At 39.2% G+C, this 21,729-nt stretch overlaps 1 protein-coding gene across 3 annotated transcripts in view; it reads right to left on the bottom strand.

Annotated features, from left to right (window-relative positions):
• Positions 1-39: 39 nt before the first annotated feature.
• Positions 40-21,729, bottom strand: part of UBE2J1 (ubiquitin conjugating enzyme E2 J1) — a 44,967-nt gene continuing 23,277 nt past the window's right edge. For all 3 annotated transcript variants that reach the window (XM_049818361.1, XM_049818360.1, XM_049818359.1), the window contains exons 2-8: positions 21,630-21,703; positions 19,089-19,220; positions 18,332-18,416; positions 16,202-16,307; positions 13,587-13,716; positions 8,437-8,568; positions 40-1,109 (exon numbers count right to left, since the gene is read on the bottom strand). In XM_049818361.1, coding sequence (XP_049674318.1) covers positions 840-1,109; positions 8,437-8,568; positions 13,587-13,716; positions 16,202-16,307; positions 18,332-18,416; positions 19,089-19,220; positions 21,630-21,689 — 915 coding nt within the window. In that variant the 5' untranslated portion in view covers positions 21,690-21,703 and the 3' untranslated portion in view covers positions 40-839. The remainder of the gene's footprint in view (positions 1,110-8,436; positions 8,569-13,586; positions 13,717-16,201; positions 16,308-18,331; positions 18,417-19,088; positions 19,221-21,629; positions 21,704-21,729) is intronic.

Consider the following 21,729-nt stretch of genomic DNA (forward strand, 5'->3'; position numbering starts at 1 on the left):
TTTAAATTTTCTTTAGTAAATAAAACCACATATGAAACATTCAGTTCAACACATGTATATTTCTGGTATAATTAAAAGACAATAGCTCTGGGTAAATAATTATATTATATATTTATAACTATTGCAAGAATAGACATGTTTTATATAATCTTCAAATTTAAAAAACCAAGATATACAATTGCGAGTATTAGAAGAGGACATTCAAATCTTGCAAAAGATTATCCAATCTTTCTTCCAAAAAATAAAATCAAAATAATGCAAGTAGTTTTCTGGCCCCTGCTTTCCTCCCCTACTCCTTTCCCCCTTTCACACACAAAGCAGCATCACAACCAATTTGTACATGTTCCCCTTCTAGAAATGCGTCATGGTAAATAAAAGTGGTTACAAAACCGTATCCCCTCTAAATTAAGAGTTCGCTGGACACAAACACATAGTAGTGTTTCATTTTATAATTCCGTCTCCAATGTCAAATCTTGTACTAACTTAGATGGGGTGATTGAATGCATTTACACTCCATAAAAAAGTGAATCAACCACTTTTTAAAAATTGTGTTTTTCTAGTTGATAAATTACTCAAATTGACTCCCCTCCTACATGCCTTAATGTTACTATTCCACTGCACTGTTTCTCCAAGTATCTAGTGGGCACTCAATTAACACTTGTTGGTAGTTAAACTTCCAACTTTGCTTTTCTTACAAGTAATGTATCTGTAGGTACATTAACATTCATAAGAATTTAAGTGTAAATACAAAAAGTAATCTTTGTAAACAGTTCTTATGTCATACCCAATAGAGAATGTTCAATGAAGCATTCAAGTCACTGCTGTTACGATAAACAACCCTATAACTCAAATATATACTCGTTAGCCAAGCATATTCTACGAAATATAAGAGCTGCCAATGCAAAAGTCAGAAGGACAATCAGAACGGTTGATCCAGTGTGGTTCATGTTGACTCTTTGTTGCTGTACCCGATTAAAGTCAGTCGAGGACGGAGCCCTTCTCTGACTCTGCTGCTGGGCACGGCGCTGCCGAGGACTCATAGACGTGTTAGTGGACACAGGCGGAGTGTGCTCTTGACTGGCCGCTGCGCTGCTGTTCTGAGTTTCAGACTGAAAAGGAAACATGGAGAGTTGTGAAGCAAGATGGTGCCTAAGATTAGCAAGGAATAAAATCATTAGGACTAAAATGGGCTCTTTGGATAATTGTTAGTACTTGAAAGCCTGTTAATACATGTCACTAGTAATTATGAGATTGTTATAGCCATAATTTTTGTCCATACACTACCTCGAGAAGAAGTCTATTTCAAGCTGCAAATTAGCAGTCTGAAGAAAGTCTGTCAAACAGTATGTGAATTCTAGATTGGTTCCAAATCCAGAGATTTCGAATATCTTTGTCTAGGATTTGCGTAACTCTTTGCAGTTCAAGAAATCTTTAATAATCCTCCAGATAGTTAAGTCTCTGAGGATTTGTAATGTCACCTATACTGAAGGGGAAACAAGTTTGGGAGGGCAAGAGAGGAAGAAGTCCAGAGAACTATAATTAAGCAATGCTGCACTGCTTTCTGTGGACAGCTGTGTCCAAAAGTCTGTTCTCATCACCAACACCACCACTGGAAAAAAACAAAACAAAAATCCTGGATACAGAACACCTAAGTGATTCCAGCACGAATTACTGAGCACTGTATTTATGCATGCACATACCTATTGCCCTCTACTGGTCAAACGTTGGTCTACCATTATATGTAGTAAAAAAAATAAACACTGGCAACTGATGTTCAGCTCAGGAGAGTATTATTCTAAAGAAAATAATTTTTCAGTCTGTAAGATTGAAACTATGAGTTCTGATATTCCACCGCCCTAACCCTGCTTGCAATACTAAAAGACTCAAGCTTCCAGCATTTTAATATTAAAAAGTGACACAGAACAGTTGTTGGAAATTAAAATTGAAGCTTGTCAAAATGTTTGTGTTTAAAAAAACCAGTAGCTCTGACAAAAAGTTATTTTTTTGAAGTCTTCTCCTCACTTCTCAGAACAGTTTGCAGGTATCAGGTATCCCCACTTAAAGCAACCTGCAGCTATTTTCCAGAGTTACTTTTCTCCCCGCTCCCTTCTTCGAAAAGATTGATTATCATTACAGCAGGTAAAACTAGAATTCTGGACTTTTTATATTTGCTTCTAAGCAAATGCCTTTTAATGGACACAATATCCATAACCCTAAGCACTGTTTCAGCCAGCTGCTACATCCAAAAAAGATATCCTTTCCACATGGCCAGACAGGGAATGTCCTCAACTGTGTATCCCATTTGATGATCCACAGAGCAGTCAGTAGCCCTTGGTCCTCTGACTCTTTGGCCACATATTCTGCATGTGGGAGAAGAACTCCAAATTTTCACCTAATCAGTGATTTGACTAGCCAGGGAAAGAGACCTTCCTTTCCTATCTCTTCATCATTAGTACTTCCTACTGTTTATTTTCAGCAAGGAAGACTGATGTAATTACTTGCCACATTTGACAACTTGCCTGTTTACATAGGTTTCTTGCCTAAGCAAGCAAGCAGCTTGGGTAGCTTCAAAGAAAAATGTTTTTAAAAGATTTCTTTTATCAGCAGAGACAGCCAAGAACACCACAAGCAGCTTGCCATGATTTCCACTACACTGCAGAAGAAACTCATTCTGCTCCATACTGAACCCATTTGAAAGCTCCTCATGCCAAGAAAAATAAAGACTTAGGGAAGCTGAGCTTTCGAAAAATGAAATTCCTAGATGCACCTACACTCCCATCTTTCAGAAGGGGAGAGGTAAAGAATTGAATTCAGGAAGCAAGAACTGCAAATTCAGCAGGCAAAGGGTTATTCTTCTTAAAGTAGTTTTTAAAAAAGGAATAATTAAAAAAAGTCTAGAAATATTACTGATACTTCATACTTACCAACAAAAGTAACTAGCACTTGCTGTCACACACCTGGGTTTCTTCTCAACACAGCAAATTTTTAATTTAAAACAAAAAGGCCCTGTTCTGAATGAGACAAGGTGCCATACCCTGACACGAATGGAGCTGTGATTCAAGAGAAACCTCACTGACAATTGCAAGGCTTTAATTTTTTTTTTTTTTGAGAAAATTATATAGATGCATCAGGACAGCAGAAAACTGACTGCCTCACCCAAAGCCAAGCTAACACACTGCCTTGGGATTTCCAACGCAATCAATGACCAAGTATCAGCAGACATGCAGAAGCAAGTTAGATAAAAAAAGGAGTGACCACTACCCAATATAAATTTGGCACCAGATGCTACTATAACTTAAATAATATATACATCTAGATAAAGATTTTTTTGTTTGAAGACTTAATTGTTAAGAATCCCACAAATGGCAGTTGGGCTTTATTATAAATTCAAAAAATCACAATCATCTTGTCTTCACTTATGGCAAGTTTTTAAATTCTCCTTAAGCAAAAATGTCAAGATTTTTAGACTAACACAACACCTCACAAGACATAGTGTCCATTCAATTTTAAGTCATCTTCTGCCAAACCATACTGGAAATGCTGGGGATGAGGGCTTAATAAACTAAAAATAAAAATGTTTAATAAGAGCTATGTTGTAGCCACCTTTAGCATTTAATCTTTACAGTCATTGAATATGCACTTTATGTGTCATATTAGTTCTGAAGCTTCTGAAATTGTTAGAACTAGTAGAAAACTTTGCTCCAAGGACATCTGAGTTCAATGAGTAAGGCTAGTTCACTAAAATGTACATATATTAGAATTAACAAAAAGTTCTATCATATAACAAAATGCAAGTAAGGAAATTTACACTATGTTCAGTCTACTGCAGAATGGTAGCATTCACTGCATCATTTATGTCTCCAGGCCATTATTTAAAAAATTTTTATCAGAATACTGGAAGTATTAAATAATCTTAGAAGGGATGTTTTAAAAATATAGAAAACTCTAGGAACTCAGAACCATATAAATCCTCTGGGTTACTGAAGCCTCCTTCAGTTATACTCATGATGTCAGAGAGATACAGAAATAAGAAGGTTTAAGTATAGGTGAAATACTTGGTTTGTGTATATAACTTCCAACTGAAGAACAGCTGAAGTTTGACACAGAATAGCTTAAAGGTTAATAAGAAAAATGTCTATTTTTTAATAAATCAAAGTTGGGCCAAGTACTCCTGATTGCCAAGACACTTAAAATTGTTGCTGTAGTATTACAAAACTTAAGACACCACTTATTAGTGATAAAAGGAAACACTTTTTAACAATGTATCATTCAGAACATATGATTAAAAATAAGGGCTTCTATAAATCTCATGTATCAGAACATAGCCTCATTTCCTCACAGAAATCCCCCTCATCAGTTCAAGATTAGTTGACTTCAGTTATACTGTTTATTTCATTACTCCTCATTATAACACTTCATCTGGCCAGTATATTACTGCAGGACACTACTATAGTATATTGTTTAATAACAGGTGTACTGAGGTCTAACATATTCCCAGGTTATCAGAAAAAAGTCTAACCACAGTTTTTAGCTTATCATGTTGATACTTAATAATAATCACAATTTTATTCAACGACTATAAGCACCAAAGTGGGACATTATTCCACATCAATACCCTAAATGTAGGTTGCTACAGGCATGGTAGGAGTTCAGACTCCCATGACAGTCCATGTGGATTTAGTCAGTGTGATCAGGGGGACAGACAGAGCAACACAGCCTGCCAGCCTCTGCTTCTCAGTGAGCTCCAGTGCTCTCCAGCCTCCACTAACCGGTACCACGGACTGTGATCAGAATTTTGTACCAACGTTTAGGTGACCACTAGCATAGTAGGCGACTTAATCTGGACCTGAGTCCAACCTGACTGTCTACAACATATTCATTCTAAAACATTCTTCTGCTCAGATGTGGAAGAATCTCATTTTCTTAATGCTAAGGGCAACTACTTTTATCAAGCCAACTTTCAGCAGTACCTTGCTTGCAATATGAATACTCAAACAAGAGTAATGTACCACTACTTTGCCCTGAGTGGACATCAACAGCTACTACAAACTGAAAAGAAAAAAGGAAGGAGGGGGCAAAAGAAGGAGGGGGCAAAAGAAAAAAAGATGTATATATTGTCAGAAGTAGTCTAGTCATAGATGTTTTCTGCACTGGCTTCAGACTCCTCACAAGTGCTATGCTGCATAATGCTTTAGGTAGCCTATTGTTTAGTCTTAATAATGCTTAAAGCCTGTTCTTTGCAGGTCTGGATCCTTTTACCCAAGCTGCAGTGGCAGCATTTTCCAGACCCTCCATGGCAGTGTTGTTCTTTTCATGGTCCTCATGCTGTTGTACTCACTGCCTTGCACCTGCAGACCTCGATAATGTTGTTATGATGAGTTCTTCTGGGAAGCAACTACCACTGGTGTGAGAATCATCACCCCCCCCCCTCCTTTTTCTTCATTCAAAGATAAGTTACTTAAATACTTGATAAATATTCTCTAGTAATATAGGTGCACAAAATTTTAACAGGCAATGTGCAACATTTGTACTAGTGGTGTACTCTTCAGTTGCTGCTGACAGGGCCATGAATGGGAACAATCAATGCACAGGTCTTGACGAAAAGTATGGCAAAAAGTCATCTTCATCATTACCACGTGCTATGCTGCAGAGACAACTTCTATCCCTCTGTCTGCTTTTTAAACTGCAGGAACTCAGGAAATATATATTCAACATTGCACTGGGAAGGTATTTAGTCCTCTGCTAGAGTGCAGACCAAAGTGGACACACTAGTAATTAAGTGTGGCATTAAGATACTGGCTGCTGGTCTGGCAAAATGACAAGAGAAGGTGGGGAGGGAGGGAAGTGACCTAGAAGATGAGTTCAGGCAGGGAGAGCCCAAAAGTCAAGAACACATAGTGCACCTCTCCAACAGCACAGACAAACACATCCATGCAACAATTACACCACACAGCAAGTCTCTTCACAGGCAAAAATCGGGAAGACTAAAGTACTGAACAACACAACAGTTCACGCTATGATAGCATTGCTGTTAATGTAACAACTGCCATTACTAAACCAGAAACCACTATTTCAAATTGAGTTTTGAAAGTAAAAAAAAAAAAAAAATGCTTTACTGAAATACTGTAAGTCTTGGGGTTTCTTTAGTCAGTGAGGCTATGTTCCTTTTCCTAAGTGAAAGCTGACAGAAGGGAAAGTTAATACAAAATATCTTTTCTTCTGATGGAAAGAGAAATTCTTTCTTCAGGAATAAGGCCCCATGTGGAACATGGGGAATGGACTCAAAGCAATGCCATGCCACAGATCCATTTCAGTGTGCTCTTCACACAAGAATTCAGTTAAACCTATCCCAGGAAGGACATCACAATTGCCCTGCCATTAATTAATTGCAAAAATCTTTGTCCTTTCAAGGAGCTTAAAGGTAAAAATCATGGAATAGACAATTGTTGCTGGAAAGAACAAACTCGCCTGTGAAGCAGGCTGTACAGTGGTTTTCCCATAGTAAAACATAGCCTACAGATTCCCTCCTCTTCATCCACAGGTAGACCCTTTCCTTAGCATCTATTTACCACCATGTTTTTAATGAAGACTAGTTACAACTGTTCTAAGAGCAGAAGAAAAGTAACACTCCGTTCTTTCTGCACAATTACTGCTATTTTTTTTCCTCTGTATTGTGTAGCAGGACATAAGGTCCCATGACTTCAGAGTTCGGCACATTAAATTTACTATACCAAAAGGAATCATGCAAGCTAATACAAGGATTCAGCATTGGGTCTACCTCTGCCCTTTTTGTTCTCAAAGGGCATAAATCTCAAGTTCACAACAGGAAATTTTCTACAATAGCTTTTAATTAAACACACATTTGTAGTTTAAGTGGTAAACATTTTATCTAAGAAGAGAAAAAAAAATAGTTTTGATGTTGCCCACATCTAACACTTACAACTTAGTAAGATAGAATTAGGTCTTTACACAACAAGAACTAACCCAACAAACTGATTTTACACATGCAAGAAGCCCAGCTGAGTAGAAAGGGTCTGAGGTTTGCATGAATACTTTTTCATATCTATTAGCAGAGCAAGGCCTCCGGCCCCCTACTTTGAGATTTCTATTAACTTTTGCATGAATAAGAACACAAAAATAGCAAGCTCAAATTCTTTAAAATAGTCTTTCCTGTTACGCATTTCTTTCTTCCACTGTGTGGCTCTAAGTTTTCACTCCCCAATGGCTCCAGAAGATTCCTAACGCTCAAAATGTGGCAGCTCAGACACACAGGTATTGCTTCAAACTCAAACTAACAATCCTGAGTGTGACAGTCCGATCCCTTAAAACACAAATCCACGTATCTTTATTTACAGTTTATCACATATATTTTTACACACATTTATATGGTTAAAGGTCTCATTTCATATGGGACTGTTCTGCTGAAAATTAAGTTAATCATTAGTTACCAAATCAGCATAACTGATTAAAACGAATTTCTTGGAAATGGGATTAATAAAAAAAAAAAAATCAGTCTCTTTTTCCTCAAGAAAATGCTAGCAATGCCTTGGTATTTTGGCTAGGTCTACTATATTAGCCAGGATTTGTAATAAGAAGAATAAAATAAAATGGTTTATTAAATCCTGAACAATCTGGAAAAATCCCTATTGGGGGGAAAAAGTATGCTATTAGCATGTTTATATTTCTACATAGCTTGAAAATATGTTGCAAACACGCAACAGATGGTCTGACGTTATTTGACGTGTTTTAGTTTTTTTAAATGATCTGCAGCCCCATCCTCCCTAAAAGAGACAGCTTAGCTGGGATTTGCCTGCAATTTATCAGTGAATTTAGATTGCATTTGCCACAGTCATAACAGCAGCTGCCTTGGCCCACCACCAGGCCTCGGTCACTTCCGAAACCATTATGTAAGCCCTACACCTAGCATTAAAACGTAAGTGTCACACTTCAAATGGTAAGAATATTTTAGTCAGATTTACTTAATAGGTTATAAGAACCAGGAAGATAGCCTTAATTAATATTTAAAAGCTACAAAGTATCACTGAAACTTTTTTTGCCTCTGGCTAAGAATTCTATTGCAAAAACCCATGATATATTATGCAGATGGTAAATTGTAGTACTTCAGACACCATAATATTTTAATGAACTGTTAACACATACATTAAAGGAACTAGTGGGAACAAGAATTGCTAAAAGAACATTATTTATTGTTTTTAAGAGAAGGAAGTGAAAGCAGAGAGACTGCTATTTCTAAAAGTGATCAGCATACTACTTGCTAAGTTTACATGTAGATTTTATATAGAAGTATGCAGAAGTTCTAGAAGAAATGTATGAACTACATACTCTTAATGAAAACTCCAATCAGCTTAACAGTACCGATTTCATGTTCAGACTATGCCTGCCCTTGCGCTGATAGAGTTCAAAGACAGACCATACCGTTGCACTTGTTGGATCCTGGAATGCTCTAGCTGCACCATCCTGCTGGGGCTCACGTGAAGCTGCAGAGTGGTTCAATCCTGAAATGTTTGAGGGCCCAGCATCAGGCTTCCTGGATGCATTGACTTCTGCCTACAAGGAGTACATATGTATGCTTCAGAAACAAGATCAAAGGTCCTCCAAAAAGATCTGGCTTATTTTGGAATGTGTGTTTTAACGCATGGCGAATATGAGACTTACTGAAATGTAATAATCAAGTACGCCAACTGCAGTTTAATTATATACCAGCAATTAAAAAATTCTCATTCTTTAGAAATAAGACTATAGATGTGCAAATATCAGTTTAAAAAATAATTTTGTTTGCATATAACAACAGGTATAACATTCAAAAAACACACAGATGTATAGAGCAAAAAAGAAAATTCTTTAGAAAATCCAGGACAACATTATGCCAGAAATAAAACCATTTTTTAAAACTTTTGTTTCTCATGTCCTTAAGTGAATGCTGACTACTGTTGTTACAAGTGAACTAATATAGCCTGTTTCTCAGCAGGGCTAACTAGCCTCCAGTAAGTCCTAATTGAATGTGGCTATACTGGTTCTAATAGTGAAGTTGCCTCACAGCCAGAGTGGACATATATGCATGGCACTACACTGTGTCAGGCACGCATACCTCAGTTTCCACTATTTAAATTTCAGCACAGGCAGAGCAAAAGAAAAAAACACAAGTCTTATAATAGTGCTTTTGTACACATTTATAAAATGTCAAATAAGCATTCAATTCCCAGAATTTAGGTTTCACGCTTTTAGAAATTTCAGACAAGAGATCAGTAGTAACATGTAGAAGACCATGAACGAACCTCTTGTTAAAACAGTATATATGTCTGCAATAATCCCTTGGGAATAGAAAAGGACACAACATCATAGTCCTGGACTGAAACACTTAAAAATGTATACACATTTTAAAAAAAAAAAAGTCATAACAAGATCAATTTTTATCAGCAAGCAAGTCATCTCCCAAGTCATATATCTAGATCTCAATTTATTGTAAAGATGACTATTCCAAATCTAATACCTGTCTTCAAATGCAGATATAAGTAGTGGTAGTAGTAGTAAGAAATACAGTGTATTAGAAAACAACCAGCTACGCCGATAGCAAGCTAATAAGATCACAAGATAATAATGTTCTTTCATGATAGTATTTTGTGTGAGGAAATTAAATTCCCTGTCTCTTGATGTATATTACCTCAGGAGAATCTGAAAAATATGTCAATGAAACAACCTGAACATTAATTTAACATTTAAAAACACTTACAAACTGACAAAACTGCTTTCCTTTTGCACTTGACTATTATGAACTTTAACATTAGACAGGACAAGTTATGACTTAAATATGGACTAGCAACAAAGCAACACAGGAATATGAATAATTTATGCTGCAATGAACCTCTAGATGTCACCTGGTCCAACCCCCTCCTCAAAGCAGAGTCATGTTCAGTCAACTTTTGAGCATCTCCAACCCGCAGGGTGAATTTCCCTTTCCCATATCCAGTTGTAAGTTGCTTCCCTGGAAACTGTGATCACTGCTTTACATACTTCTGCTTTTTCCAAGAAAAGCTCATTTCATCTTTACTGTTAATCTCTATAAAGCACATAAACTACAAAATGTGAATTTGATTTATTTTAGTTTATTAAAGTACTAAGTCTAGTATGCTAGACTGAAGTCAGACTAGCATTCAAAACAATAAAGGACTTGAAAGTTCCCAGAACTGAACTATCTTTTTTGTCACCTAGTCTCTCTATTCTCAGGCCTTACCTTCAAGGAAAGAAGATGAACATATGTATTTGTTTGCGCAGCAAGGTTTTGGTAGCAGAAGGGGCTACAGGGGTGGCTTCTGTGAGAAGCTGCTAGAAGCTTCCCCCATGTCTGACAGAGCCAATTCCAGCTGGCTCCAAGATGGACCCGCTGCTGGCCAAGGCTGAGCCCATCAGTGACTGTGGTAGTGCCTCTGGGAGAACAGATTTAGAGAGGGGGAAAAAGCCCTGCGCAGCAGGAACTTCAGCCAGAGAGAGGAGTGAGAAGATGTGAGAGCACCAGCCCTCCAGCCCCCCAGGTCAGTGCAGGAGGGGAGGAGATGCTCCAAGAGCCGGAGCAGAGATTCCCCTGCAGCCTGTGATGATGAAGACCATGGTGAGGCAGGCTGTGCCCCTGCAGCCCAGGGAGCTCCACGGTGGAGCAGATCTCCACCCGCAGCCCGGGAAGGACCCCACGCCGGAGCAGGTGGGTGCCCGAAGGAGGCTGTGACCCTGTGGGAACCCTGCGCTGGAGCAGGTTTCCTGGCAGGACTTGTGACCCCGTGGGGGACCCACGCTGGAGCAGTCTGTGCCTGAAGGACTGCAGCCTGTGGAAGGGACCCACGCTGGAGCAGTTTGTGAAGGACTGCAGCCTGTGGGAAGGACCCACTTTGGAGAAGTTCATGGAGGACTGTCTCCCATGGGAGGGAGGGACCCCACACTGGAGCAGACGAAGAGCGTGAGGAGTCCTCCCGCTGAGGAGGAAGGAACGGCAGAGACAACGTGTGATGAACTGACCCGAAGCCCCATTCCCTGTCCCCCTGTGCCACTGTGGAGGAGGAGGTAGAGCAAATCAGGAGTGGAGTTGAGCCTGGGGAGGAGGGAGGGGTGGGGGACGGTGGTTTTTTTAAGATTTGGTTTTATTTCTCATTACCCTATTCTGATTTGATTGGTAATAAATTAAACGAATTTCCCCAAGTCAAGTCTGTTTTGCCTGTGACAGTACTTACTGAGTGATCTCTGCCTGTCCTTATCTTGACCCCAAGTTGAGTCTGTTTTGCCTGTGACGGTACTTACTGAGTGATCTCTGCCTGTCCTTATCTTGACCCATGAGCCTTTCATTATATTTTCTCTCCCCTGTCCAGTTGAGGAGGGGAGTGATAGAGCAGCGTTGGTGGGCACCTGATGTCCAACCAGGGTCTATCCACCACAACAAATTTAAAAATAATAATGAGGGTGAGTGGAGAACTGATTCTACTGCAAAATATGCCTTGTGATGGCAACATGTAGATAAACCATATTGTTTTATAGTAATGCGTATGCTATTAGTTGTCTATCTTTTGGGTTTTGTTTTTTTATTAAACCCGAATGGAATTTATGGCATATAGCACCTAAAATGGACAAAACAATTTGCAAGTCAATGTAAAGTTGATAAAAAAAAGTAATGTTGTATTAAGCCAGACAGGAATAAAGGTGGAGGCTCATAGAAGCAGGAAAACTGTAATGAGGAAATGTGGTTTGTTATTTTTTTCTCCTGAATTTCATATTCCTTTCTCAATACCACACATGGGGGTTTTTTATAAGTTACCATTTTGCTTAAGGCTGGTATGAAATAATTTCTCGTAATCCTAGCATAATCAAGAAAAAGTTAGGATATCTCTTCTTTAAGGATAAAGATAATGCAGAGACTGCTAGTATGTTTCCTAATAGAGAGGCGCTCTCAAATTACACACTCAATCAGCAGTCTGATGTTAAATCTTACTCCATAAATTGACATGGAATATATCCAAATGATAAAAAAATTTTGTATTCCCTGCTAGTAATTCATACTATTAGTTTACTACAAACACATCAATTGAATGCCTCAGCCGAACATCAAACAATAACAAAGTCAAGCTAAGCAGAGAAGCAGGAAGCTTAAAAAAACCCCAACCCCCTAAAATTTTATTTGAGAAACGGAGGGAAGGTGCAACCAGAGGACAGACTTGATTTACCTTGTAAAAAACCCACAATGGATTGGAAAAGGCTGTAGAAACCTGAGGCTTTTGTTCATTTTTCCCTTGCTGAGTGCTTGTTCTTAGGAAGTGGAGTTAAGTATGTGGATACATGGGACGCACCAATATTCTTTAGAGATTGATGTCCCCAAGTCTTTCATTTTAAAACTGAAAAAGGTATGAAATGCAAGTTAAGAGTTCTTTCTAAAAAAAATTATACTCTGATATTTTTAGAATTTCTGTGAAAATTAGCAGTTCTTAAGTAAAAATTAATCCTATACTTTTTAACCCATATATATTGTAAAAAAGGCAGGAGCAGGCAGTCCATTGCTTCTCTGAGTAGCTCAACTTTAAAACTCTGTCCCTGTATCTCTTCATCTTTGTAAAATATTTTGATATGTTTTTATTATAAGCATTATTACACACAGATCCAACCATGTCAACATGTCTAGATGTGAGATCGCACAGGAATATGCAGGTCCTGAAAAACTGGCAGTAATGCTCAGGCAATCTTTACTCTCATGGCACGCACACAAAAAAAACAGTAGTCTTTAGGACAGTGTTAGGAGAACATCAGTGGTAAAACAGGACATATTAGCATCCTGACCTTAGTGAGGATATATTCTGCACCAATGCCACATTGTCATAATGTATTTCACTGTAGTTCCCTGCCCTCATGCACAGCAGTCTTCCTTAGTGGCTGATTTAAGAGTTTAGAGGAAAACCCAGTGAAAAACAACACTGTGCATGCAAGACATGCAATTTTCTAAGGCACATATTTGGCTAAACAAACCTTACTTTCACTGAAACACAAGCTAGAGAACACATTTCTGGGTAACGGCAACTTCCATTCCAGAGTTCAACTTTCAGTATCTTCAGCTGCAGTGTAATTCAAAAGAATTTGCAACCATTTTTCAGTAGGAATATGTTTTATTCCTTCCATAAGCCAGAAGAGGGGGTGGGGGGGAATCACAAAGGAAAAAAAATTTAGGTTAGCGTTGCCCAAACTTTCCTAACACTTTTATGATAAGGCTAATTCTGGAGAATTTAATCAAGTTATTAGTGATGGAAAAAATAGAAATAAAAGCAACATAGTTATGCAGTTCTTATCACAATGCTCACCACTGAAATTAAAACTAATCAATCAGTGCTTGAGATGCACAATTTATTAACTGGCTCATTGCAAGAGATCCACTCCTATTTTCCTCTTTCAGACTATCCTAAAAAATCAGGTTTCCATGTAGTGATCGATGAAGGTTTATGAAATGAAGAATGTTTCTAAAATTTACAAGTTCACCCCCCCCCCCCCCTTTTTTTTTTTATTCTATACAACAGAGATAAAAGTTTAAACAGTGACTTCACCTTGAAGCTAATTTGCCTGGCAAGTTCTTTAGCCTCCTTGTCCGCCTGGCTTGACACACTTCCGGATGTTAGTGGTAAGAGGGCTGTCTTCATAGATGTGCCACACATTTCACAACAGAAGTCTTGTGACCTGGCCACAAATGACATCGCTCAGAATAGCATGTTCTCATAACGTTCTTGTGTGCTTGTTTAAACAAACTATTTGCAAAACAATCCACAGAAAGACAAGTGGCGTCAAGACCAGTAGCTTAAAAGTACTTCCCCCTGCCCCAAATCACACTGTCTTGAAAAAGTATGTTGAGAATTATCTATACTACAAATACACATTCTCTCATGTCGTTTAGGAAAGTATTAACAACTGACTTGCATATTGCTATTATCTATATTTTATTAATAATTTGTTACATTTTAAAACTTACTTTATACCTGCAGCAAATTAAAATTGTAAATTATAAAGACCTAACTATTATTACAAATATTTAATTGGACCCAGAAGCTTGAACCTTAAATCCAGGAATTTCAGCTTCTGCAAGAGCACTTGCCTTTCCTCCCCTGCACACATAATTTGTCTATAGGGCATACTGCAGGCAGCTCTCCAGGACAATGAGAAACCACACAGCCTTGATAGTACAGTACCAAGACCAACCCACAAAACCCTACCTTCTCAGCAGTGTTTATTAGCTTTGACTCAGTACCACGCTAACAGGAAAGTTGCGGCTTCCAATTTGTAGGCAGGTGTGAGCTTATTCTGCCTGTACTCTGAGCCAAATAATGTGCTAGTTACAATTTGGAAAACAGTAACTTTGCTTATTACATAGAGATAAGGCCCTTCAAGTACCTTCTCCTTCCCAGACGGGAAAGTAGAAAGACCAAAAAAACCCCACAGGTATAAGATTTCATTTAAGGATAATCACAGAATAGTTGAGGTTGGGAGGGACTTCTGGAGATCATTTAGTCCAGTCTCCCTGCTCAAAGCAGGGCCAAACAGAGCACATTGCTCAGGTCTGTTTCCAGTCACATTTTTAATGCCTCCAAGGATAGAAACTCCACCACCTCTCTGGGCAACCTGTGTTAGCGCTTTGACCATCTTCACAGTAAAAAACCTGTTTTCTTGCATTCGGATTGAATTTTGTGTGTTTCAGTTTGTGCCCATTGCCTCATCCTGTCGCTGGATGCCACTCACAAGAGCCTGGCTCTGCCTTCTTTACAACTTCCTTTCAGATATTTGTACACATGGATAAGATCCCCCTAAGCCTTCTCTTCTTCAGGCTGAAACTCCCAGCTCTCTTAGCCTCTCCTTGTATGAGCCATGTTCCAGCCCCTCAATCACCTTCATGGTACTGCACTGGATTCACTCCAGTAAGTCCGTATCTTTCTTGTACCCTGACCCAGACACAGCCCCAACCCGGACCCAGCGCTCCAGACATCTCAGCAGTGCTGGGTACAGAGGAAGGATCACCTCCCTCAACCTACTGGCAACATTCTTCCTAATGCAGCCCAGGATACCATTACTTCTTTGCTGCAAGGGCACATTGCTGCCTCATGATCAGCTTGGTGTCCACCAGGGTCCCCAGGTCCTCCCCTTCCAAGCTCCTTTCCAGCTGGTTGGCTGGTGTTATTCTTCTCCAGGGGCAGAACTTTGCTCTTTTCTTTGTTCAACTTATCGAGACTCCTCCAGCCCATTGAGGTCCCTCTGGATGGCACCACAACCTTCTGGTGTACCAGCCACTCCTCCCAGTTTTGTATCTGCAAACTTGCTGAGGCTGCACTCTGTCCCATCATCCAGGTCATGAATGACACTGAATAGCACTGGCCCCAGTATTGACCCCTGGAGCACACCAGTAGTGACCGTTCTGCAGCTGGACTTTGTGCTGTTTACCACAATCCTTTGAGCCAGGCAGCTCAGCCACTTCTTAATCTAGATTATGGACCCCACTTAACTAGGCTGTACTTCATGAGTTTTTTCTGAAGATACTAAGGAAGAAGCATCAAAACCTTGCTAAAGTCATGATAAACAACATCCACTGCTTTCCCTTTGTCTATGAAGCTAATCATTTCATCATAATCACAAATCTAAGTTTAAGTTAATTTCCAAGTTAATTTCCTAAAAATCATTCAGAAACAGTTGCTTCAGACTTTTTAGTTGTTGTTTCATCATCATCATCATCATCATTATTATTATTTACTTAAGGGAAATGATGCATCATTATTTTGGTTGTTTTGTCCCCCACTTACACTTACTATCAATTCCATCATACTCATTTTCCCTCCACACTGCAGTTACCACTGTATCACAATGTTAATTACATCTCTAAGCCTGAATTTCAGATGAACCTCTAATTTGACCACACAATGCTGGAAGGAACACAGCCCTCTCGAAGTATTTTGTTTAATTGTAAGTTCTGAGTTTGCACAATGTTGGGGGGGGAGGGGGGGGAGAATATATATATACATGCACACACAAAGCATAGAACTTTTTTTATATTTGGAATAAATGCAAAAGAACAGATTGAAATGACTTGACTTTCTACTCAATGCCTCACCCTAAAAGACAGTGTGTTTGTGTGTATATATATATGTATATATGTACCTACAGTAACAAACTTAGTGCTTACTTCTTTGCAAGGGCTCTTCTTTCTTCTGGTGTATAATCCAGAGATCCTATTGCTCCTTCACCTTTGGTTGGCATAAATCCAATAATAGCTAGTAAAGCCGTTCTTACTAAAATGGGAAAACAGAGATACAAACAAGGTTGCAGAAACAACTGATATTTCATCTCACTCTACACTCAGTATAGAAAAGTTGCAGTTCTGCCTGCAAAACTTCATTTTGTCCAAAGGAGTAGTCTGAATTTCATACAAGCAGCACTGGGATTTTTGGTACACAGCAAGGCTTTCTTCATTTTTTTAACTTCAAATTATAAATGAAAGGTGAGGCCTTATTCTTCCATCAGCCAACACAGAGAAGAAAAGATAAGTTGTCACAAAAATGTTGCATCAATACAATAATTAGAGTTCCAGACTTTAAAATGGGTTCTGAAGAAAAAAAAGGTAAGGGAGAATTAACATATAAATGGGGAGGGAGGGGAAGAGGAGGATTCATAAGGCATTCTTCTTTTTGTGCGTGCTTTCTACTAGACACAGTTTCTGCAGTTTAGTGCATAGAAGCTCAGTGGTTTTCTTTTATGCAGTGTACCACAGAATTTGTTCCTTTTATGTCATCATGCCGGGGAAGGAGCTTACTTAAAAATACTAATAACAGTTCATAACAGAATTGTCATCTAAAACATCTCTTTTGACAGTATCTATCCTTCAATTTTATTTTACATAGTCATGAAATTTAAGAATTCAAGACACTTTGCTAGTAGATTTGGTAAATAAATATCACATGAAGATAAGTACCACAAAACAGAGACAGGATATTTACATGTCCTACTTAGAGGACAGTATTTTCTACTCTTTGAAAAAAAAGGAGATTTTACAAAAGTTGAAGAGTGGTCTGGTAGAAAATTCCCAAGATCTTACCAACATATTTTAAAAGCACAACTGATATCCAAAGAAATAACTGATGTACTGTACTCAGCAAAACTAAGATTATATAAACACAGAAATACTGCCTTGGATGAATTGTGCCAACTCTCAGTTTCTGTGATAACGGAACTTTAAAAAAAAGGTAGAAAACATTCCGTTGTTCTGAACTCAGACCATATTGGCCTTCCCCTTGAGTGTTCAGAAGTACAGCATCAAAATTAAAAGCTGACCACACTCCCCACTATCAATATTCAAGCTGGTTTTAGGGATTATACAAAACCAGAGTAAAGTAATAAGATTTAAAGTATTTTCACATAAGAACAATTTAAAAACCCAAAACAAAACCACCAAAGAATATTCTAAGTAGTCTGAGAATTCTTACTGCTTGTGCATCCAAATAAATAAGAGCTTACTATCACCCCTCAGTTTCTCAACCCTTTCACTCCAGATTTAATACCATTCCCAAATCCTATGTCACTCTTTCACTACTTTACATTTCTCAAATTCTCCCATACTTTTATTCCCTCAAAATCTGTCTTCTCTTCTGCTATAAACACTCTTTGTGAGATTTTTTTAAAGATCTAGTTGCTTGATGGGGTGTCCTGGTTTCAGCTGGTGATAGAGTTAATTGTCTTCCTAGTAGCTGGTACAGTGCTATGTTTTGGGTTCAGTAGGAGAAGAATGTTGATAACACACTGAAGTTTTCAGTTGTTGCTAAGTAGTGTTTAGTCTAAAGTCAAAGATCTTTCAGCTTCTCATGCCCAGCCAGTGAGAAGGCTGGAGGGGCACAAGAAGGTGGCGCAGGACACAGCCAGGGCAGCTGACCGAAACTGGCCAAAGGGGTATTCCATACCATGGGACGTCATGACCAGTATATAAACTGGGGGGAGTGGGGACAGGGGGAATTGCTGCTCAGGGACTAACTGGCTGTCGATCGGCGGGTGGTGAGCAATTGCACTGTGCATCATTTGTACATTCCAATCCTTTATTATTATTGTTGCCATTTTATTAGTGTTATCATTATTAGTTTCTTCTTTCCTGTTCTATTAAACCATTCTTAACCCACGAGTTTTACTTCTTTTCCCAATTCTCTCCCCCATATCCACGGGGGGGACGGGGAGGGTGGGAGTGAGTGAGCAGCTGTGTGGTGCTTAGCTCCTGGCTGGGGTTAAACCACAACATGGGGGTAACATTTTCCAAATAATAGTTACTTACTACTCCATGAAGGCTGCCATGTTTCAGGATGATGCCCTGAGATGCTTAAACAAATTTTCTTCCCCACTTCAAACCTGCCATTGGCCTTCAAAGGAAGAAGGAGGATATAACAAAACATGCTGGAAGTTAACTCTTGGCTTTTGCTACAAGTTGTAAAAATCATGGTTGAACAAATCTATATGTAAACAATACTTCATAATTATATTACTGCCAACCTCACAAAATTTGGATTCAGCTTTCTGAACAAAGAAGTCTGCCATCTGCCTCTCTTCATGCATGAAGAAACCCTTAACTGATACCTCACATGTCCCAGTGTGACATGGTGGCTTTCCTGTTGCTTCTGTAACCCACACACCACATGCAGAGCACCTGAAAAGCGATAGCTCTGTGAAACCGTACACACATGTGGGCCTTTGCCCCAAACCGCATGTCTGCCCTCCTACATGCAACCAATGTCTCCAACAGAGACCAAGCGGGCCCATGGAGAGAACAGAAGGTTATACAATCACATCAGCAATGTGATTACTCCTGGAGGAAATTTCCATTTATTAGGTACAAAGCTTCATGTTACAGAATACCAGAATTACAGAATACCAGAGTCACCTTGGAAGGCTTCTGGTCTTAAACGGGCAGCATTAACTGTATTATGCCACCCTTCTTAAAAAATAACATTATCTTAAACGCCAAAAATCTGTGTCTCAGACACCTACAGTTAAATTGATCACATAAAAAGGAAAAAACTAGTAAACGTGCTTACCGTCAGCAAAATAATGCTGGGTGGTTTCATAGGATATTCAGGTGGTAGTACTATTCGCCCGTGATAAATCCCTCCATCGAAATCTGAATCTGGAGGGCCTCTAACAGTAAAGTGCCATTCAAAAAGATTATCCTAAAATGCCCCCAAGAAAGGGAGAAGAAAAAAAAAAAGAAGGAAGAGCGTGTCAAATTAGAAGACAACTAAACACCATTCCTTGAACAAGGACAGGCTAAAGAAAGTACATAGCAGAAGTTTTCAGAAGTCAAAATCAAAAGGAGAGTAAGACAACCAACACAGTATTAAGATTCTGGTTAAAAGGATAAAATATTGTAGCTTTCTGGTAATTTTCTTACCTAATGGCTTTGCTGAAACCCTCAAATTGATTATTCAAGCTCTTCACTCTAGTTGTATCAATTATGACAAAAGTTTTATTACCCAACAGATGGAAAACTGAGTCAACGAAGGGAAAACTGGGGTTTTGCCCCAGCAAATAACAATTTCTGGAGAACTGAGGTGAGACCCATGCCAAGAAAGAACATTAATGACAGCCTTCCCAAAGCTCCTTCCATGCCCAAGTCAACACAGGGACTCAACTCACACCCCAGAGAATTCCCATCCTTTTTTGCTTCTCCATAAGCAATTTTGAACAACTACTGTGCCCTACTGCACAACAGATACACTTTGAAATTTGGAATGTTATTTTCATTGGACATATAACTTCTCTTTAAGCATTATTTCTTTGGGGTTCTGTGTTTGGCTTTGTGTATCAGATCTCGTGATGCCCACAACTTCCTGAACACTTACAAGCAGGACAACTCCCACTGTTAGCACAGGAGACCATATGAGGCTTGCTGTCAGTGAATGAGATCTCTCAACTAATGCTGAACGCTGATATCACAGGGCTGTCACTGCCCACCTAGTTACAATTTTTTCAAGGATGGGAGGTAACTGTCAACATTTCCAGCATTTCCTTTCATCTGCCACTGTTCTCTTCCCAGTGAGTCACTGTTCTAACCCAGAAATAAGACAGTCATGTAAGTTACAAGTAATAGCATGAATTAAACCTTACATTTCACCATAGGAAGGGGAAACACAAGGTACAAACAAAAACTAGTCAATAATGAGGTATATTTGATAGCACCTAGGAACATGCTATTTTCTGTAAGCATGTTAAGTGTGCTAGGGCTTCCTATGAAAAGCTAAATCAAACCCTCAAATTGAATACCACAGAACACTGCCTTTTTTATCATTCCAGTGAAATAAGAAGGGGTTTCTATTTAAGCTTCTAACCACCAGAACTTCATTGTCCTCTCAGCCCCAAAACTTGAGTGTTTAGAAGACTTCAGGAAGCTAGTATTTAAGAGGAATCTAAACATTCTCTCTTATAATGCATCCAGAATTGCATCCAGAATTGCACCCATTTACGTTTTTCAGGGGTTTTGTATGCAAAATAGTTAATCTTCATAGTTCACCTAGGTTGAAGTGTTTTGTTGAGTGTACCAGGTTTGCATGGCAAAGTTTTGGTAGTGGGGGTGCTACGGGGGTGGCTTCTGTGAGAAGCTGCTATAAGCTTCCCCCATGTCCAACGGAGCCAATGCCAGCCAGCTCTAAGATGGACCCACTGCTGGCCAAGGCCAAGCCCATCAGCAATGGTGGTAGCGCCTCTGGGAGAACAGATTTAAGAAGTAGGGGGAAGGACTCACATTGGAGAAGTTTGTGGAGGACTGTCTCCCATAGGAGGGACCCCACGCTGGAGCAGGGGAAGAGTGTGAGGAGGAAGGAGCAGCAGAGATAACGTGGGATGAACCGACCTCAACCCCCACTCCTCACCTCCTTGTGCTGCTGTACTGCTGGTGGGAAGGAGGTAGAGAAAATTGGGAGTGAAGTTGTGCCTGAGAAGAAGGGGGGGGGGGGGGGGGGGGGAGGGAAAGTGTTTTAAGATTTGGTTTTATTTCTCATTGTCCTACTCTGATTTGATTGGTAATAAATTAAATTAATTTTCCCCAAGTTGAGTCTGTTTTGCCCATGAAGGTAATTGGCGAGTGATCTCTCCCTGTCCTTATCTCGATCCACCAGCCTCTCCTTATATTTTCTCTCCCCTGTCCAGCTGTGGAGGGGAGTGATAGAGCGGCTTTGGTGGGCACCTAGCATCCAGCCAGGGTCAAACCACCAGAGTTGAGCAACTCAGCAACTGAGCCAGATGTCAAGTTTGGGTGCAAAAAGCTTGACTTAAACATAATGCATTTATCTAATGTCAGGAAGAAGGAGAGGAATAAACATATTATACCTGTGTGATAAAATTACTCAGGTGCAACATAAACCCAGTATTATGTATTTGCACTAACAACCTGGAACTACAATACTGTTCCAGTAGAATTCTGCTGTTGATTTCCACCATAGGACAAAAAGAACTGAATCAATTTCAAACGGTCTGCTAGTATCCAAGTATGTACATTTTAAATACATATGTATACAGAGAACTTAAGAGTATATATAACACAGCCTAATTACGAGCTCTTGCAAACATATAGAGAAACAAACCTCCAAAGGCTGTGCATGATAATGATCTGTAGGATCCTTCAGTTCTGCAGCCTCTTTCATCAAACGTTTGACAGCTGAAAAAAAGAAAGTGTAAGAAATG

Source organism: Accipiter gentilis, chromosome 15 (assembly GCF_929443795.1).
Source record: "Accipiter gentilis chromosome 15, bAccGen1.1, whole genome shotgun sequence".
Lineage (NCBI taxonomy): Eukaryota > Metazoa > Chordata > Aves > Accipitriformes > Accipitridae > Astur > Astur gentilis.